This window comes from Dermochelys coriacea, chromosome 2 (assembly GCF_009764565.3).
Source record: "Dermochelys coriacea isolate rDerCor1 chromosome 2, rDerCor1.pri.v4, whole genome shotgun sequence".
NCBI classification, from domain to species: Eukaryota; Metazoa; Chordata; order Testudines; family Dermochelyidae; genus Dermochelys; species Dermochelys coriacea.
Window position 1 is genome coordinate 212742749 of NC_050069.1, and position 26579 is coordinate 212769327.

The 26579-nt window shown below is 39.7% G+C and overlaps 1 protein-coding gene across 3 annotated transcripts; it reads left to right on the plus strand.

Moving 5' to 3' along the window:
- Positions 1 to 4002: 4002 nt before the first annotated feature.
- On the plus strand, positions 4003 to 26177 carry TMEM196 (transmembrane protein 196). Of its 3 annotated transcripts, none has more exons than XM_038393368.2 (4): positions 4003 to 4839; positions 19526 to 19582; positions 22179 to 22433; positions 26096 to 26177. In XM_038393368.2, exons 1-4 carry the CDS (start codon positions 4675 to 4677, stop codon positions 26165 to 26167), a joined length of 549 nt encoding a protein of 182 aa, XP_038249296.1. In that variant the 5' UTR covers positions 4003 to 4674; the 3' UTR covers positions 26168 to 26177. The 3 variants fall into 3 exon arrangements, with proteins under 3 accessions (XP_038249296.1, XP_038249297.1, XP_038249300.1); XM_038393369.2 differs by having other exon boundaries at positions 4004 to 4821; XM_038393372.2 differs by lacking the exon at positions 4003 to 4839 and adding an exon at positions 21591 to 21674 and having other exon boundaries at positions 19541 to 19582.
- The last annotated feature ends 402 nt before the right edge of the window (positions 26178 to 26579 follow it).

Genomic DNA, 26579 nt, shown 5'->3' on the forward strand with positions numbered 1-26579 from the left:
ATTCCCCATATTACTCCCCTTGGAAGGCTTTTCCAGACCTCTGCTCCTCTGATGTTTAGAAACTTTGCCTAATTTTAAGCCTAAACTTATTGATGGTTAGTTTATATCCATTTGTTTTCATGCTAACATTGGCTCTTAACTGAAATAACACCTCTCCCTCCCTGGTGTTTATCCTTCTGATGTATTTAGAGAGTAATCATATCTCTCTTGAATCTTCATTTTCTTAGGTTAAACAATCCAAGCTCCTTATGTCTCCTTACGTAAAGTAGGTTCTTCATTCCTTTGATCATCCTAGTAGCATTTCTCTGCACCAGCTCCGGTTTGAATCATCTTTCTTAAACATGGGAGACCAGAAGTGCACACAGTATTCCAGATGAGGTCTCATCACTTCCTGGTATAATGGTCAAATTACTTTTTGAAAATAAGCTTTGAATTATTCCAAGAAGAACAATTATATAAGGTTGATGGGTTTTGAACAGAAAACACCACATCTTGATTATTTTACTGGTATATAAAAATTAGTTAAAATGGAAGACTATCACTTGGTAGCTAATTGTATTTTGGGGTTCTGCTTCAGGTCTTGGGAAAGCTATGCATGATAGTTTTTGAGTTACAATTAAAAATTGTATTAGTATATTATTGTATTATTCTGCAGTGGAAAATACATATGGAAAACCACAATAAAACATAGAAATATCCAAACAGTAAACAGTTAGATACATCCAAACATGAATGCCCTGATGCATCAATAACCTATACATGTGCTTACATTTATGCAGGGAAAATAATGTAAAATTAATCTCAGGGATCAGGGCCTAAATAATGACACAGCACTGTTGTACAAATAAACGAAAGCAATTACAGAAGCTAAGAATATCTTTGTTTGAAAAAGATAATGATTGAAATATATTTCCTTCCTTTCTTCATTTTAAAGGTGGAAAACAGCGATCGCTCACTCAGCTCCAATGGGGCAGTGTTATGAACTCTGTTTCAGGTCTTGCCCCATTCTTTACTTCTCTGCATATCATAGAATCATAGAATCATAGAATCATAGAATATCAGGGTTGGAAGGGACCCCAGAAGGTCATCTAGTCCAACCCCCTGCTCAAAGCAGGACCAAGTCCCAGTTAAATCATCCCAGCTAGGGCTTTGTCAAGCCTGACCTTAAAAACCTCTAAGGAAGGAGATTCTACCACCTCCCTAGGTAACGCATTCCAGTGTTTCACCACCCTCTTAGTGAAAAAGTTTTTCCTAATATCCAATCTAAACCTCCCCCATTGCAACTTGAGACCATTACTCCTCGTTCTGTCATCTGCTACCATTGAGAACAGTCTAGAGCCATCCTCTTTGAAACCCCCTTTCAGGTAGTTGAAAGCAGCTATCAAATCCCCCCTCATTCTTCTCTTCTGCAGACTAAACAATCCCAGCTCCCTCAGCCTCTCCTCATAAGTCATGTGCTCTAGACCCCTAATCATTTTCGTTGCCCTTCGTTGTACTCTTTCCAATTTATCCACATCCTTCCTGTAGTGTGGGGCCCAAAACTGGACACAGTACTCCAGATGAGGCCTCACCAGTGTCGAATAGAGGGGAACGATCACGTCCCTCGATCTGCTCGCTATGCCCCTACTTATACAACCCAAAATGCCATTGGCCTTCTTGGCAACAAGGGCACACTGCTGACTCATATCCAGCTTCTCGTCCACTGTCACCCCTAGGTCCTTTTCCGCAGAACTGCTGCCGAGCCATTCGGTCCCTAGTCTGTAGCGGTGCATTGGATTCTTCCATCCTAAGTGCAGGACCCTGCATTTATCCTTATTGAACCTCATTAGATTTCTTTTGGCCCAATCCTCCAATTTGTCTAGGTCCTTCTGTATCCTATCCCTCCCCTCCAGCGTATCTACCACTCCTCCCAGTTTAGTATCATCCGCAAATTTGCTGAGAGTGCAATCCACACCATCCTCCAGATCATTTATGAGAGAGAGCATATATGAGAGAGCATGTACCTAAGACACCTCCCATTATGCCATTGAGCTCCAGTGTATATTCCTGTCCCTAACAGGAGTCATATCAAGCAATCTCCAACTAGGAATCACTTCTTACAAAGCCTCTTTCCCCCTCTCTTTCTGACAGCTTATTAAAACTAATGTGGAAATGTTATATAAAGCAAGCTGTTCACCAGAAACATTATTTATGTCACACAAGTGCTGTCCTGACATGACACATTCTATATCTGGCTATATGCATTAAACATATTAATTAAATACCTCATTATCCAATTCTCATCTTATCACCACCAGTTCTGAAATATATATATATATATGGAGAGGAAAATCACTGCACCTTAGCAACACTGTCAAATGTATAATAATTTGACATAAGAAAGGTACCAGTATAGCAGAAATATCTTCCTACACCCACGTGGGTGCTTAAAAATCTGTGCTTGTGCCATCCTCCCACATAAGTATAGTAGTTTAGGAGCTTTTATATGTGCCTTGATTTTTATGATAACAGATGTCAGGTTCTATTTAAGACAGAAGACATGAGAAGCAGCAAGGGGACAATTTTGATTTTGCCTGCAATGTAGTTTTCCTTTAGGAAAGTGACACAAAATATTAGCTTGTCTGTTATTGTGTATTGGGGCAAGTGTGAAAAGATTTGCGGCAGGTGCTGTTCTAAGTGATGAGGTGATAAGATCTTATCAATCCTATAGCTATATATTCTTTCCTTCTCTCTCTCTCTCATATGTCCTATTTAGATTGCATCTAGGTATAAACTGATCACAGTGCAAATCTGGAGTAATTCCACCCATGTCAATGGAGCTACTTTGGATATATGTGAGATCTAGAATATGGCCCATAGATGCTGGATCTGATCTTCTCCCATGTATATTAGATAGATAGATGCATCTTGTTTTCACAGTGGGCATCCCACCTCATCTCATGGCCATAGTATTATATCTCTTTTTTCAGAAGAAAGTTTTGGGGTCTGAAAAAAGCAGGGTCTACCTGGATCCTACTAATTTTTGGACTCTTGTCTCCAAATTGTATCATTAAAAAAAAGGAACAAGTCTAGGTTCTCCTTCTGCACCAAAAAACCAGGACCCTGATGCATCTTGGCATTCCAGTGTTGGGACATGGATAATTCTGGTGGCTAGGAGAAGCTGCATATGAACTAATTTTATACAGTAAAACTGGAGAGTATGCAGCCAACAATTAGCTGGATCCAGCAAAATACTGGTACAGATTAAGAGTATTTGCAACTATCTTGTACCAAGATATGTTGGGGTCCACATTTTTGGGTGGGATTATAAACACAAAACTTAATGTCTGTTTTGTTGGTACAATTTCCAGGGTCTAGATGCCAGCTCTGAATTTTTGCAGCACTGTTGCACTGAGGCACATCAGGGTCTGGATTTTTAAGGTGCAATAGGAGTGGGTGAACATGCTCTTTATTTAAGCAGCAAAATGACTGGTACTAAAAACTAGAAGGATCCAGCAACATTCAGCTCTGAGTAGTTGTGGCTCATTTGCTCTGGGTTGCATTGAGATCTGGATTGCACTGGTATAACAGGAGCATTTATCTAGTGCTCTATTTGGGTATTAGCACTAGGGAAGTAGGGATCCAAAAAATGCCAGAATCCTGGTGCTGCATCTGAGTTTTTGCAGTACTCTTGCTCTGAGGTCTGGATTTGATTGGTGCAACTGGAAGATTTACACTTGTTCTATATTGTGACAGCATTGAGGGGAGCGGGGGCAGGGGCGAACATTCAGCAGAATCCAGCTTTTGCCTTCCCCCAAAGTTTTTCATCAAGGGACTCTGCTGCCAGCACCACCACTTTCCTGCTCCCTTGGCAGCTGGGGCGTGGGGATAGGGATGTAGGAGGTGTGTGTTAGGGGAATGGGGGGGGGGAGGAGGGGGGTTGCCTTGTGTTTGGACCCTGGGGCGGGGCTGCTATAGAGGCTCGCCTGGATATTGGTCCCGGATTCATACATAAATATAGCCAGGGTGGATTTTCCCCACTCCCCTCCCCCTAAAGAACCCACCCCAGTGAGGTCATTTCAATGGGAGTGAAGGAGGCGATCAGACAAGGTCGACTTTTCTGGAGGAGACACAGCCTGCGAGTGGAGCGTGGTGCTGAATGTAATCTGCGTCCCCCAGCCTCTGGAAGAGCAGGGGAGAGACGCTGGAGCACAGCTCCAGCCCAGGGACAACCGAGGAAGCCTGCGCCGGGCCCGTCAGAAGCCCCACTCCATCCCTGGGAGGCTGCTGGAGACATCGGAGCGTAACCCCGGGGTGGGATCGGAGGAGGCGGCGGTACCTTGGAGAGCTCCGAGCCTGCCGCCTTGCCAGGCGCGCCGGAGGATTAGCCCAGCTGGCCGCAGCTGCGGCGGGCGGCGACTTGCCGGGCTCCAGGCATCTGCCAACCGGAGGATCCCTGTGTGCGAGGCTGCCTGGTGGGGAGGGAGGCGGGGGAGGGGGGGGTTCTCCTGTCCGGTGGCGGGGGAGAGCCGCCTTCGCCTTGGGGATGCCCGGCCCCCCAGCTGCGGATCTGACGCTGTGCCGCTAAGGAGGCGGAAGAAAAGTTTGGGGGAGCCCCGAGGGTGGGAGGCGCTGGAGAGAAGGCGGAGGGTTTGTTTTCCGGGCTGAGCTGGAAGGAACGATGACCCAGCGAGGATGTGCACCAGCAGCCACACCATTGGGAGCCTCTTGGTGCTCTCCGTGCTGGAGATAGGGCTGGGGGTCTCCAGCGTGGCCGTGGGGGCGGTCAGTTTCAGCCTGGTCCTTGCGGAGCATAAGCCTCAGCTGGGAGACTCTTCTCCGGTATGGAGCGGGGTGTGTGTACGTTAGCCATTTCACTCTCTCTTTAACTCTGTGTGGTGATGATCCGTTTGTGTGAACAAAGCCCCCTCATGCAGCCCTCCTTCCCCCCCCCCCACCATGCATGCCGGGCTGGAAGCCTCGCTCTGTGCACTGTATTTGCCCTTTCGGAGAGCCCCCCCCCCCCCTTTTTTTTTTCTTTTCTCTTTTTTTGTATGCAAATAATTGAACTTTCTCTGACCCCCCGGTGTGAACTCCCTGGACCCTTGTGTGATTCCAGTGTTGGGAAGGTTGGGCCATAGCTTGCAAACCTGAAACCAGCAGGGAGTTTTGCTTGTAAAAGCCAAAAGGCCCTGTCATTGGGCAGGAAGGGCTAAGGGCCCCTTTAGAATAATGGCCAGGGCGTTCCAGAGCTGCTGGGGGAGCAAAAAAAAAAAAAGTTCTTGGAGCTTTACAACATTTTCTTAGGATCAGAGACAATCTGAGCTTCTAGGAAGCATTTCGCTAGAAAAATTAAAAAATCTGGGCAAGTACAAGTACCATCCCGCCGTGTTCCCCCAACCCCCCGGACAGCTTTTTTATTGTAAGTGCCACCTCTCAGAACATATCTGATATATTTTCAGTTTGAGCCTTTTGTCTAGTAAGTGCCCACCTCCAAAAATAGTATGATAACTGATGAAGCCAAGACTTGCAAACAAGGACTATCCAGGGTAAACATAAGTGAGCATGTTTAAACTCTAAAGGGCTATTTGATTATGATTAAACAACTATATTGCTAAAGGGACTGTTTATTTTTTACTTTATAAGAAGCAGGAAAACTCTTGATTACTCACCACTGATGAAGCCTCAGGTAATCTTTTCAGGTCTCTTCTACCAAAAGGATTAATGTAATATTATCCTTGGCACTAATAATTATAAATAAATGTATGTGCATAGTGCTGTAAATATTCTTGATATTGTACAAACATAGTGAGCCACAGTTCCTGCCCCAGACAGGAACAATCACAAGACAATATAACACACCAATAACAGGTAAGGGAGTTACCAACAACAGAGCAGCTAAAGTGGGATTTCTGATTTAAAAAAAAAAAATAGAGTGGTCAGGATTGCTCAAAGAGCTGTGGTTAAGGAGAAATTTGAAGGCAGAGGGTGAAGTCAATGGGAGTTGTGACATTGATTTATATGGGGGCCAGGATTTCACCTCAAGTAATAAAAATTACAATTGAAAATAATTTCAAAATAATGTATATTGCCGATATAATTGTCTTCTTTTAAATTGACTTTTTTTGCTCCTTTATAATATGCCTTTCAGCAAACTATTCTGCTGTCTGTAATGGCTAAAGGATTGTATTTATATTGCTTTTAAATTGGAATGTAAAAGTAGAAATATTGGGCTGGATCCCTCCCCCTCAACTGCACCCCTTTAAGCCCCTCAGTTCAAAGGGGCTGTAAAGATGGCTTACCCAGCCTGCTGAGGATTCCCAGGACTAGGGGGCATAGCGAGGTATAGGGGAAATGCTGGCGGTGTGGCAGATGAAAAGGGAGTGGCCAGAGTGCCACTCCTCTCTAAAAATCTGTGGCTGATAGAACATCTCTTTTTGCGGTTCTATCGTAACTAGATACAACTAGAGCAACTAGAGTGGGTTTAGCCCTGGCGGCTGACCTGCCTTCTTGCCAGCTTCCAGACTGTGGTGCTCCAAAAGTGGTGTAGAGCTGCCTATCCTCCACATTGGGTCTCCTACTAAGCATATCTTGGCTGGACCAGAGGTTCAGGCTCTTTGTATGTCACACAAAGTAACTGTGTTCTGATTCAGTGCTCTGGAATCAAGATTTTCCCTTTGTGGGGAAGGTAAAAGGGAGAAGGAGAACTATTACTTTGAACCTCCACAGGGTAAACCGCTGGATATAAGCTGAATAATATCATGTTTCCAGCAGTCATGTTACCTGACTGTGCAATGAAAGACCTTTGACCCAATTCTGTCCTCACTTACATAGATGTAACTCAGCCAAGGCCCGATGAAGATGTGGTTACTATGGAAACCTTAACTCTAGTGTTTGTGGATTTTAAATCACACACATTATATCTGTATCTGTCTATCCTGTTGTGTGAGATTTAAAATCCACAAACACCAGAATTAAGGTTTCCATAGTAACCCTCATTTTTATCAGCTTACAGGAGAAACCGGGCCTCCACTGAGTGATGCCTAGGTAAGTGGGGTCAGAACTGGATCAAAGGTCTTTCGTGACATTTTCAGGTAATATTACTACAGGAAATGTGATATTTGCACAGGTATAATGTACACATATACATGCAAGCAACTGCATGCAGCTGCAATCAAGATTAAAATGTGTTAATATTGAAATGACATTATCATTTCCATTATAGAATGTAATAATGTTGAGTCTAAAGCATATTAGCCCTCTTGTTAAAAAAATAGATTTTTTTGTTTAATAACAGCTGTCTTGTTTATGACCCCAATAGCAAGGTACTTAACCATGTGCCTAACTTAAATCATGTCAGTAGTCCCACTGAGGTCAATAGGACTAGTCACATATCACATCTAAGCATGTGTTTAAGTGCTTTGCTCGACTGGGACCAGAGTGCTCTGCACAGTGCAGCATCGAGCCCAAAGGACCTGAATAGCTGGCAATGAAGTAAAAGAAAGATGTGAATGAGTCTGAATTAGGGTACTCATCTATTTAAAATACATGAGAAAACATATTATACATTTATAATTCCACCCATTTAATTGCCCTGTTCTCATAGTTTATGAAATTGATCTCTATTAAGGTAAAGAAAATTAGTAGAGAAAAAGATCCAAATGAAAACACATTTATCTATGACAGATCATTCAATCTATCTAATGAATAGATGTTTATCTAATTTATTTACTACACATACAATATATAATGTATCTGTGCTCTTTGTAAAATATTATGGTGGCTGCAAGGTTATCAAAATCCTCTACTACAGTTGACATACTATTGATTTCTGGAGTTTTTTTCTATTTGTTTTGCATGTCTTATCATGATATATTCCACCTGCTATAGTTAGTTTTTCCAAGTGAGTAGAAATCGTGTTGCATTTCTGCATTCCACCACTTAAAATTCAGTTGTCTGACTTAGCATAAAAACAAATCAACCAATAGCATGAGCATGCTGAACCACTCTCACACAAGTATAATGAACCTGATACCATGCATTGCAATGGCTGCTGCACAAAAGAAAAGTCAAAACAATATTGTTTCAGAAAATATTCCTACATAACACAACCAAATGTTAAAAGTTGTCAAATATACTATAGTCAATAAGAAATCTTAAGGTGTGTGTGTATGTATAAAATATATTTATAACTATAATTCTCAAGTATATATGGGCCTGATTCTCATTTACATTAAGATGGGGTAAAGAGCTTTATTGTAAATCAGACTCAGCCCTAGACCCTGCACCCATCCCCACCACACACACACACACAAACCAAGTCAAATATGCCATTTATCTTCACTCACATGGAAACACCTAATGATGCCCTTATGCTACAACACTCAGGAATGATAGTTTTCTCACTCATGAAGACAAATGTCAAAACACCTGTAAGTGTTATGCATTCTCAGAGTGTCATTCAGTGGCTCTATAGAAACACAGGTATTCTTTCCATGTTTGTGATTATTGCACACTTAAGTCTTCCTTTCCATTAGGAACCTCCAATGTGAACCATTTATAATTTGGTTATAAGAATTTGCTCCAATTTGACACCTGGAATACATGATTACAGGGAGTTTTTTATTTCCCAGGTTTTCAAAAAAGCAGTTTAGTCAGTATGGAAATTTCACAGAGTAAGAGATAAGTTTGGACTGTTAAAACAATGTTGGTGGTCTGTAATTTTAAAAAATGAAAGTTTGCCAATTTTAGTTGTCAGTGCTGACGACTTGCCTAGTTTATTTTGGAAAAGAATAGTCAAACTAAAGGGTTATTTCAAAGGAACACTCAAACAGTTCACAGTGTTATTTAACATGTGGACAAAATGCAGATGTGCTGCTACTTTATTTAAGCATCTGCATTACATTTTCGTAGATTCATAGTTTCCAAGGCCACAATTGTGATCATCTGATCTAACCTCCTGTAAAACAAAGGCCATATAACTTCCCCAAAATAATTTCTATAGCACATTTTTTTAAAAATAATTCCAATTTTGATTTAAAAATTGCCTGTGATGAAGGATATACCACAACCCTAGGTCAGTTGTTCCAGAGGTTAATTATACTCATTGTTAAAAATGTATACCTTATTTCTAGTCTGAATTTCTCAAGTTTACCCTTCCAGCCATTGGACCTTGTTATACATTTGTCTGCTAGTTTCAAGAACCTATTATCAAATATTTGTTCCTTATGCAGGTATTCATAAACTGTGATCAAGTCACTTCTTAATTTTATCTCTGTTAAGTGAAGTAGATTGAACTCCCTAAGTCTGTGTGTTTTCTCATCTTTCATCATTCTTATGGCTCTTCTTTGAACCCTTTCCAATTCTTCTTGAGAACCCACACCATCCTTCTTGACTTGTGGACACAAAACTGCACACATTATTCCAGCAGCAGTTGTACCAGCGCCAAACACAGAGGTAAAATAACCTCTCTACTCCCCCTTTATCACACTAGCCCTGTTGGCCATAGCATCACAGTGGGAGCTCATGTTCAGCTGATTATCCACTACAACCCCCAAATCTTGTTCAGAGTCACTGATTTCCAAAACAGAGTCCCCCATCCTGTAAGTATTGCCTACATACTTTGTTCCTATATGTATATTTACATTTAGCCATATAAAAATGCATATTGTTCCTTGTGCCCAGCTTACCAAGAGATCCAGATCAATCTATATTAGTGATCTGATCACCTCATTATTTATGATACTCTCAATTTTTGTGTCATCTGCAAACTTTATCAATGATAACTTTATGTTTTCTTCCAGTTCATTGACAAAATTGTTAAATAGCATAGGGCCAAGAACTGGTCCCTGCAGTACTCTACTAAAAATACAACCACTTGATGATGATTCCCCGTTCACAATTACATTTCAAGACCTATCAGTTAGCCAGTTTTTAATCCATTTAATGTGTGCCATGTTCATTTTATATCATTGAAGTTTTTAAATCAAAATGTTCTGTGGGATCAAGTTAAATGCTTTACAGAAATCTAAGTATATGACATCAATGCTATTACCTTTATGAACCAAATTTTTAATCTCATCAAAAAAAGATACCAAGTTAGTTTGTCAAGATCTAGTTTTCAATAAACCTATATTGACTGACATTGATTAATAAACCCTCCTTTAATTCTTTATTAATAGAGTGGCTGATACAGGATTCTATCTTCTTGCCTGGGTATGATGACAGATTGACAAGCCTATAATTATGCAAGTCATCCCATTTACTTTTTTTAATACTTGTACAACATTAGCTTTCTTCCAGTCTTCTGGAACTTCCCCAACGTTCCTAGACTTATTGAAAATCAACATTTTCATCAGACTAACCATGTTTTTGGCCTGCTCCTGTTGAAAAAAATGAGCTCAATGTAGGCAGAATCGAATCCTTAAACTGAACACAGAATTCTGAAGGGCAGATGCTGGGGTAAATTATTTATGAAGCCATTGGCTTCAATGCAGCAATGACAGTTTACACCAGCTGAGGATCTGCCCCTGAAGATTTAACAGGTTTTCTTTTACATTCAAACCCTCCAGCAAGATTTTCAAGTTGACCATTCTCCTAATCTTCAGAAAATTACATACACCATATACTCCAATGGAACTTCAGCATCTATCTAAAGTTCGGCACATATTTAAGAACATTGCTGAATAGGAATGGACTTAAACACATGCTTAAATTCTTTGCAGATCTGAGGCCTTAGTTAATAAACTAGAAATAATCTTCTGGTTCCGTTTTTTTTTAAAGGAAAGAAAAATGTACACAAGAACACTTACATATTCTGAATGAAACATCTGATGTGAAAAAATAATAATCATGGTATACAGTGAAATTTATTCTGTCATTCAGCATTAAGGCCTGATTCAAACTTCAAAGGCCTGTTGAAGTCAATGAGAATATTTGTATTGTCTTCAATGAGTTTTAGATCTAGGCATTTAGGCCCCTGGCAAACAGGGTGTTTATTCACTACTGTGTTGGAATTTGAATCACCAGAATAGGGTTGTTGTTGTTTTTTTTAAATTTTCTGATAAGGGGAGATTTTTAAAGACACAAATGGTAATTAGGCACCTAAGTCCAACTGAAAGTTAATGGGAATTAAATGCCTAACTACCAGCTGTGTCTTTGAAAATCTCCCCATTGTATTCAATATGCGTTGCTGAGATCTTCTGAGAACATCTTTTCTTTTCTATAGGTTTGAGTTGGAGGGCAGGATTGGTTGTTTTTAATCTCATGTTTTCTTATGGCTGACCTTCCCGTTTGGTCTGTCTACCTGCTGGATTCTCTCTCTCTCTCTCTCTCTCTCTCTCGCTCTCTGACATGGTTTACTATCTGTCTCTTCCTGTTTTTCCTCTGTCTTTATTTCCTTATCTGCTTGTGTGGATTTTGTGCTCTTCATGATCCACACTCTGAATGTTTTACCATTGCATTGCAATGTTACTCAAAATAGGAGCCCCTAGTGATTTCAGACACTTTCTCTGGTCAGTGCACCCATTTGGAATTTCAGCTTCTTTCTCTCTTTTCTTCAGTTAAAAAGTCAAGACAGTTAACTATCAGGATTTTCTTTCTTTCATGTTAGTGAGTTCAGTTTTCTGGCTTTGCACATGACTTTCTACTTCAGACTACCTGAGCTGATCCGGAAGTTTACAAAGCGAAAGTTTCTGCTGCTTAGCTCTTTGGAGGCAGTATATAATAACAAAATCTCTTTCTCCTTTGTGTTTTCTAAAACCAGACTTGTATTTGTATTTATGGTTTTCATTTTCAGATACCTTCCAGTATGAGAATAACTAAATTGGGAGTTTCAGAGTAGCAGCCGTGTTAGTCTGTATTCGCAAAAAGAAAAGGATTACTTGTGGCACTTTAGAGACTAACAAATTTATTAGAGCATAAGCTAGCTGTAGCTCACAAAAGCTTATGCTCTAATAAATTTGTTAGTCTCTAAGGTGCCACAAGTACTCCTTAAATTGGGAGTATAGGCCTAAATAAAGCATATTTTTGTGCTGCTTACTTTATCCTTTAGTTGTGGGGTAATCCTAAAAAAATGTTGTTTTTTCTGTGCAGAATCTAGCAGGGATATGCAGAACTAGAGTGGGGGTGGCTGGGAAGAGTGCTGTGGGGCTGGGGAGAGACTAGAGCAGGCAGCCACATACCTTTCAGTGCCCCTCAGCAAGGGGACGCTATGGAAGCAAACTACATTTCAAAGGCTATGGAAGCAAACTACAGGATGGGGTAAGAAACTTCTACTATTATCAGCATGCTCAAAGGCTGTGGGATTTTGAAAAAGGCATTGCAGTGGGCACGGGTCCCCTGGGACCCCTACAAAAATGGGGGCTGCTGGCCAGGGGCAGCGTTAGACACATGCAAGCCAGACAATTGCATCAGCTGTGAGGCAGTCAGGGTGACTGACTCAGTTACTTGTGAGAGTGGGACCCCAGAATCCAGCCAGGGGAAAGGGCAGATGGCAATGGCAGGGGAATAGCTGGTGCAGCTGCTCAGGGGCTCATGCACTTGGAGGGTCCCTGCAGACTCAGGGCTGCTCGACTGCACAATATATATGCGGCACAGCTGCTGCCATTGTCTGCAGCCTGCTGGAACCTCTAGGTAGAGCAGTGCTCTGGCCCCCCACTGCCCACATTTGAATTTGCCCAGGGAGGGGGCCTCCAAAATGGTGGCTCTGCCATGAATTCTGATTAGTGGGACTGCCAATGGCAGAGCTTCCATTTTGGTTGGAGGCCCCTCCTCCTCTCCCTTTGCCTGGGCAAATTCAAATGCGGGCAGCAGGAACCAGTGTGCTACACTTTCTAGATGCTCTTACTCTAGTTCTGGTGGCGGCAGCAGTGGTGGTTCGCAGCTTTGGCTCCCTCAGCAGCAGTTGTGGCTTTGGTGGGAGCAGTGGCAGTCGTTCTACTGGTAGGAGCACTGGTCCAGGACCCAGGCCAGAGGGAGCAGATGGCACAGCATGGACCTGGGCAGATGGGACAATGGGGGAACAGAGCAGGGATGCAGAGGCAGGGACGAGTGGTGGGGGATGAGGGAAGTTAGAGTTTATTTGAATGTGGGACATGTGATGGCATGTGCAGGCCCACAATAAAAATCTGGTCTAGGACCCATCTTTTTTTCCTCTGCCACTGGCATGTGGGAGAAAGAGACAGGGGGCCCAGACCAGGTAGCGCCCAGTAAGCATTTGCTGACCTTGCTGACTGTTAAATCTGCCACTAGTGCTGATTGAAGGTCCCTCCCTCAATGCCTGGCTACTCAGGTTGTTTCTTCAAGGCTGGTTCCTTTGACTTATCCCCATGAAAGATTTTATATTTTTCCTCAGCCTGAGATGTGTACATCTGGGCACTGAGTCATTTCATTTTTGTAAGGAGCTTAGGTATTACGGGGAAAGGCAATATATAAAACACTTTAGATTAAAAAAGGAGGTAGGTAGATAGGAGGTCTATACTATCATTGCACCAGTGCCCCTCTATGCATATTTCAACTTTAGAAATGCGAGTCCAATTGCTTGATATTGCCTTTGCCTCCGGGAGGATAAATTCTCTCTCCATGAGTAGGTTTTGTTGTACAGCTCCAGCCAATGATCTTACTGTGTTTCCACTGTAGGGGGGCAGTGCATTCTCTGCAAGTTGCAGTCTATGCTCTACAAGGCTCAATCAGTACCAGCACAGGGGGGTTAGTGGTGACGACACAATCCTCAGGCTAACCCCCATTCCCTTATGGGGCAAAGAAGTGTTTGAATCCTTTGTAGTGAATCAGAGAGGACAGCAAGGTGAAATGGTATGAAGTAGTTGAATGGCAAGTGCTGCATGGCTGCATCCATCCTCTTATGGCTTATTATCACCGCTAGGAAATATAATTATATCTAAACAGGACTTTTAACAATGGAGTGATCAGAGTGACAAGATGCTGACCTTGCTGGTCAGTGTAAACAAGGATGAGTCATGCTCAGCATCAGTCAACTAGTTGTGGGAAACCCTGCACCCAGCAGCTCCATAGTTAAACATCCAGTTTAAACAAGATTAAATATCTTAGTGAAGATGAAATCTTAGAGGCCAGCAATGGATGGACACAGTGTGGCAAGACAGAAAATGTTGCATTCCAGCAGGTAGTATTGTGAAACCGAAGCATTCAAAACTCAAACGACAGATCAAAACAAACCCATTAGATTTATTCCAATCTGAACTGCACACAAGCTCTGCTTTCAGTATACATGGCCCCATGCCTCCCACGTACATTACACCACTATTGTCAGTAATATTGAGTCCTCAAAAAAACCCAGAAAATGTATGGGAAAATACCATAATTCCACAGTGGGGCACTGCCCAATTGTGTGTGCCTGGTTTGCCAGGAAGACAGCACTGGACAGAGTCAGCCACATAATCTCCCATGACTTCCCATTCTCTCCAAAACTTTCTGGGGTTTTTTGAGCTGGATGAGTCAACTGAGTTCTATAGGCTAGAGTAGCAGTTCCCTGAGTAAGGTGCCTAATTCCCTCTACTCCCGTTGTGCAGCAGATTTGCACCAGTTCCATTGGGTCAGGATACGCCACCATCAGACAAAAGAGGGATGGACTTAGTCATACATTTTCACGGGATTTTTAAGTTGCCTGAAACATTGGACCAAATTCATTCTGGGTGTAACTGACTTTCATAAATAATCATCATTCTATTTATTGGGCAATCGCTTTCTCTGAAAATGTACTGAGCGTGATGCACAACAATCCAAAAATACAATAATAATAATAATACTGTACACTCAGCAAGTGTTTTTCATCCCAGCATGAAAATATGCTTCATGAACCTTAGCAAATGCAGCCTCACAGCATGCTTGTGATATAATCAGTAGACATGGCGTGACCAGAAGTCTGTGGCAGTGCCAGGAATGGAACCAACAGCTCCTGTGTCCTGGCCCAGTGCCTTAATCACAAACCACTCTTTTCAGAGTAGCAGCCATGTTAGTCTGTATTCACAAAAAGAAAAGGAGGACTTGTGGCACCTTAGAGACTAACAAATTTATTTGAGCATAAGCTTTCGTGAGCTGCAGCTCACTTCATCAGATGCACAACAATCCAAAAACACAATGCATCCGATGAAGTGAGCTGTAGCTCATGAAAGCTTATGCTCAAATAAATTTGTTAGTCTCTAAGGTGCCACAAGTACTCCTTTTCATTTTTTGAAAACACTCTTTGCTACATTTATGTTGATAAAACTCTCTTGATATGGTAAAAGACACTCGAGCTTAGGGCATCTGAGCACTATTTAATATCTTTTTAGAGAACAACACAAAGGCTAAGGTAGACCTGCAGTGGTGGCTCATTTCTTAGTCATTGGACTGTCACTGAAAATGTACCTTAATCCATTGGTTCAAGATGAGCTGATGCTACCATCACATGGTGGTTTGAGAAATAGCTTGCTATGTCTTGGAAGGACAGTAAATCAATAGCAGATTTTCCGATTAGTGGATTCCAGTCCACATGAGCAAAGTGAATCTGTAATTCTTCTGTTACTCTCTTGGCAGAATGTAAGGCTGATGTTGCATGTTCAGGAAGCAATGCTGTTGCTACATTTTGCACTAGCTGAAAGCAATGGAATGACTTTTGATTAGAGGGAATTGTAATAGTCAAGTCACGATGGGTGGGATTTTCAAAAGTACTCGGTATTGGCTTAAATCTGCTCCCTTTGAAGTCAATGGTAAAACTTTCATTGACTTCAGTGGGACCAGAATTAGGCCAATGTTGCAAAACTTTTGAAAGCCCATCCAATCTGATCTATACGGTGAAATAAACTGCTTGAAAATAGAGGGAATTTTCCTTTTTACATAGTTAAAATCCGCTAGTTATATGTTGAAAATAATATTGATTATTTTTTCCAGATCCTTTTTATAAGCTTGCTATAACCCAGAAATGCTCTTTTCTCAATGCATTATTTTCCTTTTACTCCTGTTGAGTCACCATTAGAAGGAAACATTATTTATTCTGCTTACATTATTTAGTCATCAAGTCTAGATGAATGAGATTTATTACAATATCTTGAACAAAGAATTGTTTACATTTCTGTCTGGATGCTGAGAATCACAAAACACTATATGTGAAAACTAGGGCTGTCAAGCGATTAAAAAAATGCATCATGATTAAAAAAATTAAGCATGATTAATCCCACTGTTAAAGAATAATAGAATACCATTTATTTAAATATTTGTGGGTGTTTTCTACATTTTCAAATATATTGATTTCAATTACCACACAGAATACAAAGTGTACAGTGCTAACTATATATTATTATTTTTTATTACAAATATTTTCACTATAAAAATAAAATAATAATATTTTTCAATTCACCTAATACAAATAATGTAGTCCAATCTCTTTATCATGAAAGTGCAATTTACAAATGTAGAATTATGTAAAAAAAACCCCTGCATTCAAAAATAAAACAATGTAAAACTTTAAAGCCTACAAGTCCAATCAGTCCTACTTCTTGTTCAGCCAATCGCTCAGACAAACAAGTGTGTTACATTTGCAGAAGATAATGCTGCCCGCTTCTTGTTTACAATGTCACCTGAAAGAGACAGCAGATGTTTGCATAGCACTGCTGTAGCTGTCGTTGCAAAATATTTACGTGCTAGGTACGCTAAAGATTCATATGTCCCTTCATGCTTCAACCACACTTACAGTCCATGCGTCCATGCCAATGATAACAATCCAAAGCAGTGTGGACCAACACATGTTCATTTTCATCATCTGAGTCAGATGCCACCAGCAGAAAGCTGATTTTCTTTTTTGGTGGTTCAGTTCTGTACTTTCCACATTGGAGTGTTGCTCTTTTAAGACTTCTGAAAGCATGCTCCACACCTCATCCCTCTCAGATTTTGGAAGGCACTTCTGATTCTTAATCTATGGGTCGAATGCTGTAGTTATCTTTAGAAATCTCACATTGGTACCTTTTTTGCGTTTTGTCAAATCTGCAATGAAAGTGTTCTTAAAATGGACAACATGTGCTGGGTTATCATCCGAGACTGCTAGAACATGAAATATATGGCAGAATGCGGGTAAAACAGAACAGGAGACATACAATTCTCCCCCAAGGAGTTCAATCACAAACTTAATTAACACTTTTTTTTAATAAGCATCATCAGCATGAAAAGCATGTCCTCTGGAATGGTGGCCAAAGCATGAGGGGGCATATTAATGTTTAGCATATCTGGCACGTAAATACTGTGCAGTGCCAGCTACAAAAGTGCCATGCAAATGCCTGTTCTTACTTTCAGGTGACATTGTAAATAAGAAGCAGACAGCAGTATCTCCTATAAATGTAAACAAACTTGTTTGTCTTAGCGATTGGCTAGTAGGACCGAGTGGACTTGTAGGCTCTAAAGTTTTACATTGTTTTGTTTTTTGAGTGCAGTTATGTAACAAAAAAAAAATCTACATTTGTAAGTTGCATTTTCATGATAAAGAAATTGCACTACGGTACTTGTATGAGGTGAATTGAAAAATACTATTTCTTTTGTTTAGCATTTTTACAGTGCAAGTATTTGTAATAAAAATAATAATATATAGTTTAGCACTGTACACTTTGTATTCTGTATGGTAATTGAAATCAATATATTTGAAAATGTAGAAAAATACCCAAAAATATTTAATAAATTTCAATTAGTATTATATTGTTTAACAATGGGATGAAAAAAGAGTGATTAATCATGAATAATATTTTTATCACGATTAATTTGTTTGAGTTAATCGCGTGAGTTAACTGCGATTAATCGACAGTGAAAAAAAGAAATACAGTATGCCATAAACTGAAGTTAATCTATAATGACAGAATTTTGAGTGAAATTCTAGAATCCCACGTAACATATGAGTAAAAGAGCTTTTACAATAAAAGAGCTTTATGTACGTATCCTGCTAAAGAGCTAGAAGTCTGAAATGTACCCCAACTTGAGGGGGAGATAGGCCTGGGGGCCGTAGTTAATCGTCTACCCTAGCCTATGGAGTGTAGTAGCTTCTGCAGTCCCTCCAGCCATTGCATTAATGTAAACATAGATCCAATAGCTTGCTACTTGACCCATTCCAAATTTTCCCTTCTTGCCAGCACATATGGACTGGCATGAAGCCTATATATCCTGTGCTATGTATACTAGTGAATAACAAACAAAATCTGGCTATTACTACTGTATGCAACTGATTCAGTGCAAAAATTAAGGATCTTGATTTTTTGTGCTCATCTGTGTGCAAACACCTAATAAAGGGTTGTTTTTTTTTGTTTTAACTGTATATTGCAACCACTCAACAACTGAAATATTTAATATGCCAAAATTCTGTGAGGGAATAAGACATATATGATATAGTTTATACAGACCCTAAAAGTTAACATTATTTTTACTGACTGTGTAGGGGGCCAGGTCTGTCTTGTGTTATTTTCATGCCAATTAAGGGCCAAATTAAGGTCTTCCACGGAAAACCCCACCAAAGTGCAAAAGTTGGGTGGAAATGTCCATGGCTTTAAACCTATGTAGTTTCTTCCCAGTCTTTCTGTGATGTGGTAGGGTTAGTCTCACTGAGCACAGCGAAGAAAGAATAGCCGTCTTAGCCCATGGGTGTGTGGAAAGCCAAGGAAATCTCCTAATGATGTTAGGGACCCAAAGAAGGCCCAGTGCCTCTACACGACTACTTATCCCTCCTTACCCGGTGGCCCTTGTCAATTTAGCTCCCTCAGAAACTGTACTCCCATTGGTTCCCTGAGCAAGCCTGAGTTAACATGCATATATAGGGGGGCAGGAAAAGCCATTCACAGAAAGCAAAAGGGGCACAGACAGAGCTAAAGTGGATTCATTCAAAAATCGTTTATGAGCCCTAAATTTGCATAAAGGAAAAAGAAAAGGCTCCTTCCTATCGTATGTCAGACAGCTACATGTCTGAAATATGCAAGCCAAAACAGGCTATAAACAGTTGTCACTGTATATTCATTGCAGCTATTTCAAATGTTAGGCCAAGATTCTGCAATCTAATTCACACAGGTGAACTTCTGCTCCTGTGCTGAGGCCCACTGACTTCAGTGATACCCACATGGGCTCCCTGAGCGGTTCAATTTGCAGAATGAGTGGATAAGTACCTTATATGGTTTTAAAGTATCAGAATACCTGCTCCATATTGTTGATCACTGACTTGCCAAATTTAATATCTGAGCAATACAAGGGTAAAAGAAGCATCTTACACTGGTAACATTTGTTTTTCATTTTTTTGTTTATCCTCATAGTTTAAAAACAGACATTATTTAATGTTTGCTATTTTTATGAGCCATCACCCTCAGACTGACTTATCATCCTGGTTTCTTCCTGGATAAATGTGTTTACGGCTGAGTTATAACTTCCTGAAACATAAAGTTTGTAATAAAAACACTGACAATGGTAACAACTGTATAATCTTCTGTTGTGGTTCCCCACTGCAATAACAGAGCAAAGTTTAAGCTCGAGACCTTAGATTATAAAATAATTGGTATTTTTTTCCTTGCAGTTTCTGCTTTGTGGTATATGTGGAATACTGTGTGCCAAAAAAAAATCTGGACTTATCGTAAGTTTTTGCACTGCATGCATTAGGCATAAGTATTTGCAATGTAAACTGCTGTAACTTGAACTCTTCACCATAGACTCATCCTTCATTTCAAAATGTTGCTGATAAACAAAATTCAATGAAAAGTAAACACAGGCTGGCAAAGAAAAACAATCAGCCCTTTGGTTAACACAGCAAAAGGAGGACATTTTAAAATGGTCTATAAAGTCATGTCAAAAAATGTAGCCCCTGTAGTTATGCCTGTCTCAGAGATTCATAGATATTAAGGTCAGAAGGAACCATTACGATCATCTAGTCTGACCTCCTGCACAACACAGGCCACAGAATCTCACCCACCCACTCCTGCGATAAACCTCTCACCTATGTCTAAGCTATTGAAGTCCTCAAATCATGGTTTAAAGACTTCAAGGAGCAGAGAATCCTCCAGCAAGTGACCCTTGCCCCATGCTACAGAGGAAGGTGAAAAACCTCCAGGGCCTCTTCTAATCTGCCCTGGAGGAAAATTCCTTCCCGACCCCAAATATGACGATCAGCTAAACCCTGAGCATATGGGCAAGATTCACCAGCCAGATACCCAGGAAAGAATTCTCTGTACTAACTCAGATCCCACCCCATCTAACACCCCATCACAGGCCATTGTGCCTATTTACCATGAATATTTAAAGATCAATTAATTGCCAAAATCATGTTATCCCATCATACCATCTCCTCGAGTTTAAATCTTGAAGCCAGATAGGTCTTTTGCCCCTATTGCTTCCCTTGGAAGGCTATTCCAAAACTTCACTCCTCTGATGGTTAGAAACCTTCGTCTAATTTCAAGTCTAAACTTCCCGATGACCAGTTTATATCCATTTTTTCTTGTGTCCACATTGGTACTGAGCTTAAATAATTCCTCTCCCTCTCCGGTATTTATCCCTCTGTTATATTTATAGAGAGCAATCATATCTCCCCTCAACCTTTTTTTGGTTAGGCTAAACAAGAGCCTGATCCAAGTCTCATTAAGATCAATGGAAAGATTCTGAATTACTTCAGTCGGAGTTGGATTGGGGCCTTTATGACCAGGATCCCATTCCTGCGAAGTAATATGTGTGTGCAGGATTGGGCCCCAGGGTTACTGTCCCAAATTGATCCCAGAAATTTTAGCTGCTTCACTGTTTTTAATTTCAAATTGAGTCATGAATAAACCAGTTCTAAAATAATTACAGATGTTTTCTGTTTCATATAAGAATCTGAAGTATAATAATCTGTCTGACTGCAGACAGATGGTATAATTGCTACAAAAGCAACTGCAGAAATATTTTATCTGTTAAAAATATGATCCTATTATAAAGCTCAGTGTTAAAGCTTATTTATTGTTTAAGTTTATTTCAGTATTAAAACTGGCTTTAATTTTCTATAAGCCTGACTTTTCTCTTATGTATACAAGACTGAATTGGAACTAACTCCATGGAGATATGCTCATGTAAATCTAGTATAAGTGAAAGAAGAATCACTCTCTCTAAGGTTACTTTTGAGAGTAGTGAACTATTCAATTTCCTATAAGAGTGACTGTCACTTTTTTTTTTTAAATTCTGAGGACTTCTTCATTGTGTGGAGCATCCCAACCATGTCTGATCTTTATAACCCCCATTTCTTTTGTCAATTCTGGTGGGCTCATAGATCACAAGAATCAATCCCTTACTGGTGGACCATGAACAATAGTCTGAGAACTATGTTCTTGTTAAAATTACCATCCCATTGGTACACAGCAGTGATCCACTGAGTACTGGTGGTCCATGGAGCAGTTCCAGGAGCTCCACAAAGTTGCTTCCATCACTGTGGTAAAATATCTTTGTCTTCAAGCAGTGACACTTCCTGCTACTTGTAGCCCAGTTTAGATGTTTCTGGGACCCCTAGAAGAACTTTTTGACCAGCTAAACTTAAAAAGTAGCACCCCTGTACAGTTGCTTCAGGTTTTTCTTTGTCAGTTTTTTCACTTGTTTAAATTCAACCATGATTACATTTGCAGATTGCACAAAAGCTGCAGGAGGAGCAAACAAGGAGGCCAGGACCAAACTGCAAAAATTGACCTGAAGAGATTAGAACAGGAGGGGTAGGTTGGGGGCACAGACAAGTAGGAGAGATTCAATAACAATACCACTAAAGCACTGCACTCAAGCAGAGGAAATAAATGGCACAGATATGGAGTCTGAGTCTGATCTCACTATACTTTACTGATTTAACTAAGATCAAAATTAGGCCTTTGAAGTTTAGGCTAGAGTTTTGAATATACAACTGGAAGGAAATTAGGAAGTCTGAATCCTAGTCCAGTTTTTCCATTGATCAACCATCACCTTGGGGAAGTCACATTACCTTGCTGTGCCTCATCTCTAAAATATGGATAATGCTTACTTCCTAGACGCAATGATGCTTACTTCCTAGATAGTTATTGGGGTTAGTAATTAGTGTTTGTAAAGTGTTTTAAATTATGTGTGCTATAGAAGCGCTAAGTTTTATTATTATAGTCAGGCTAACTTTCAATTTGAGTGAATTTGTCTGTGATGGTAATCTCTGAATAATGTCTCTGTGGCATTGCCTCTCTTCTCTCTCCTAACAGATGATCCTTTTTTCAGCCTGTTGCATTTGCGGACTAATTGGAGGAATATTAAATTTTCAGTTCCTTCGTGCTCTGACAAAGAAGTCCTCCATGCTCTATTCTTTGCATCTTACTTCTATGTCTCTTGCATGCATTGGAATTGGAGGTTGCACACTTTCTTCCTGGCTCACTTGCCGGCTAGCCAGCTATGAACAAAGGAGAATGTTCTCTGAAAGGGAGCATTCCCTGCATCATTCCCATGAAATGGCAGAGAAAGTGAGTTGGGCGCCTTTTCTTATTTGGTCTGCTTTTCTTACAAAGCAACTGTATGTGTTAACATATGCAATTGTATAGTGTTGTTGTAGCTATGTTGGTCTCAGGATAATAGAGAGACAAAATGGGTGAGGTAATTTCTTTTAAGAAGTTGGTCCAATAATAGGTACTACCTCACCCACCTTGTCTCTCTAACATATGAAATAATTGGCAGTAAGTTCATTCAATTTTCAACTACATATGAGGAAGAGCTTCTGGGAAATAAAATGTTACCATTCTGTATAAGCTTTATTCTGTTGCAGTATATGTAGTTATTTTTAGTTGGTGCATCTTTGCAGTACATCCATTTCAGTGAAATACATCCATTTTCAACATAATTCCATTGCATAGCTATTCAAAGGCTTAGCTTCTAAATATAGCACCTCATAAATAATTGAAAATCTTAGTTATATGAATTATCATGTATTGTACTGGGAAAAAAAGCACAGAATGCTTTTTGCACCCACATCATTTCATGTTTCCAGGATTTAATCAATTCTTTCCTCTCCCTTCATACTCAGTTTAAAAAGCAGGCTATGTAACCACAAAGGCCACAGTTTTCAAACCTGAATTACTAAAGTTAAGCACATAGATCCATATTTAGACAAATAAATAATCCTGTTTTCAGAAGTACTGAGCACTTACAGCTTCCTCTGGTTAAAAGAATGTTTTTTTAAAAAAATTTAGGTGCCTAAATAGGGATTTATGTGCTTTAAATTTAAGGTTGAAGATGTTGGCCATAAGGAATATAGGATTCTTAAAAAGAAAAGGAGTACTTCTGGCACCTTAGAGACTAACAAATTTATTTGAGCATAAGCTTTCGTGAGCTACAGCTCACTTCATCGGATTCTTAAAGCAATCTAATTAGTGTAAGGATATGATTCTTGCCCTGGGAGTGAAATATTCATTTTGATACTGGGGCTTCTATAAGGGCAGGATGCCCTATTCCTTTCATTCAAGAGGTATAGTGTTTATAGAGCGGGGGATCAGGAGTCAGGAACACGGGTTCTATGCATGCCTTTACAACTGACTCGCTGTGTGACCCTGCACAAATCTGCTCTGTGCCTGTTCACCTGCTTGCATTATATATACCATCTCCCACAGAGGTACATTAATTCATATATGTAAAGCTTTGTGAGATTCTTAGATAAAATGTGATGTAAGAGTGAAAAATATAGTAAGGGAAAATGGCTACTTTGCAGCCTGATCACTACTCACTACTTTCTTAACTGAGATTAGATTCCATGCAGAACTATAGCCTGGACTCACCTAAAAATGTTAAGAAAATATTGCAACATTTTAAAAAATTGCCACAATTTTATATTGCTTTATATGACTAAACTTCATTATTTCTTTTGAATTCTGTATGTAACAGTCAAATGCACCTCCTAAATGTCCCAATAATAATAATAATAATAATAATCTCTAATGCAGTACTTTCTAATATGAAATAAAACATAATTTGATTCGAATAGTATCTTTCATGCACACTCTTTCACAAAACTTTACAGAGTTAAATAGTGTAGGTACTACATTAAAATAATGTACAGAGAATAAATTAAAGAGGAAGAAAAGATAAATTTCATACAAGACAAAGTCAATGAGGTAGATACAGGAAGACTGTTCAAGGTGGTAGGAGCTGCAAAGAAGAAGGCTCTTGCATCAACAGTGAGAAGAGGACAGAGAGGAGGCCTTATGCAAGATAAGAACAGGGAGAGGAGTAGAGAAAGACCATGCCTGAAAGGACAAATCTTTCAAAGTACATTAAGCCCAGGGCATGTCTTTTAAAACAAGGAAAGGCAATTTAAAAATTAATAATAAATTAGGCCCTAATCAAACATAAATTTAAAGTGTTTATATACAATAATATTTTGTATATTATATACTGATACACTAATATAGACATGTACTATATGTGCATATGTTTGTGCTATATTTATTGTATAATTGTTATATTTATATTAGAGATTGAGGGGTATTGAAATAACCGACCTGTCCAGCTGCCCGGTGGTTCCCCTGACACCAGAGTTACCTCCAAGGTATGCTGAACTCTAGGCAGCTACCATGTTATGTCATGTCACTTCAGAAAGTCCCACCTCTAAGAGAAAGGCATAGTTTCAGCTAATCAATGTTGGCTGATGCTGTGATGTCACTCCCAGAAGTACTGAATTCAGGAAAGGTACCAACAGTCAGGGAAATAATTCTACATGGTGGAGTGCTGTGATTTGGAAGTAAGTCAAGTATTTAAAATATTTATTCTAGTTGCAGACATCCAAACATCCCACCGTCAGTTCACGTCTCTTCTAATTTGTATGCTTGTCTTAAATCCAATACCGCTTTTAAACTTAACTACGGTTTTATTGTTTAGAATAGACATGTCAGGAAAATAATGATTGTGAATATTTCATTCTGAAATTATAAATACATTCAAATAGCAAATGCTGGCAATAAATTAAAGTGATAGAAATGGAAAACAGAGACTTTCACTTCATGGTCACTAGCTCACACGTAACCCAGCTGACAGAGCATTACTATTATCTAGAGCTGTGATACTCAGACCTCAGTGGTTCAGAAGCCAAATTAGTGATCAACATTACTCAAAAGAGCCACAGTAGTGTGAATTCATTGTTTCATTTACTATAATACCACATATGCATATTTGAACAGTATGACGAGGAAATATTTAATTTATATTATTCTCACAGCAAAATGACTGCCCATTTTATCAACTTTATTTATTATTTTATCAACTACCATTGGTTAATAACCTAGTAAAAGCATCCTGATTGGTTAATAACTTAAATTGGTTAATAATCAATTCACACTGTGTTTTAATATCACGTGCTGGAAAGGAGCCACTTGCAGCCACTTGCAGCTCTGGGCCTTAGTCTGAGTATCACTGATCTAGAGGTTGATTGATGGTTTATGTGAAATGGCTTTGGTGACCTCAGCAGATCAGTATCTACATCACAATAACCACTTCTAGAGCTCACATTAACTGGCACCCTTTGGGGGCATCTCAGTAGAGAGGCCAAGGTCTCAATGGACATGGAGACTTACCATTTCATTCCTGCTTAGAGTACCCTCCAGGTATGAGTGGAAGCACAGTGGCAGGATAGTCTACTGTTGGGGGCTTATTACTTCACCCACTTACAATGAGATACTTGCATAGAATATCAGGGTTGGAAGGGACCTCAGGAGATCATCTAGTCCAACCCCCTGCTCAAAGCAGGACCAGTCCCCCAATTTTTGCCACAGAACCCTAAATGGCCCCCTCAAGGATTGAACTCACAACCCTGGGTGTAGCAGACCAATGTTCAAACCACTGAGCTATCCCAGTGTGAGGAAGCTTACACTGCTGCCATCTGTGATATAGATTTGTTCTGTGGATAAAGAATGCCCGTCTCTAGGGCAGTCAGTTTGGCACCTTGCGTAAGAACTCAACTCACATGAAAAAAATGTGGCGATTTTTTTTATACTGTGATTTTTTTTAAAAAAAGACAAAGCTTCTCTGAATGTTGACAGTCAGGGCTTGTTAAATACTTACTAGACCTTTAGTTAAATACTTTTTCAAGATCAATAAAATAATTTTAATTTTGATCAGTCCTTTTTTATTCTTGTTACAGGAAATGACAGACAATATGAGCAATGGAGGACCACAGCTGATTTATAATGGAAGAGTGTACGAAAAGATTTAAAAGTTAAAGGAAAAATATTTTTACAATTTTCTTCAGGACAAACAAATAGACACCAAGAGACAGATATAAAATGGAAACAGTCTTGGCTTTTATTGCTAGAATTTCAGAACTGCAGAACAGCACAGTTGCATTTACCTTTAGAAACATACCTGAAATTTCTCTCCCAAGGATTTTGTGGATATACAGTATTTATTCACTCCATCTCTATTCCTTTTTTTCTTTTTGTCTGAATAACATTCCAGAATTATTATAGCACTTGAGATAGACTTTTCAGACTCTTCTTCTCATAAAGACTTTTTTTAAAAATCCCATTTAAATGGAGAGGGTTTAACCAGTAGATTGTACAGTGGAGAGAGTGCAAATTAGACTTGTAAAAAGCTTGCATTACACATGCAGAGTCCAAATGAGTGAA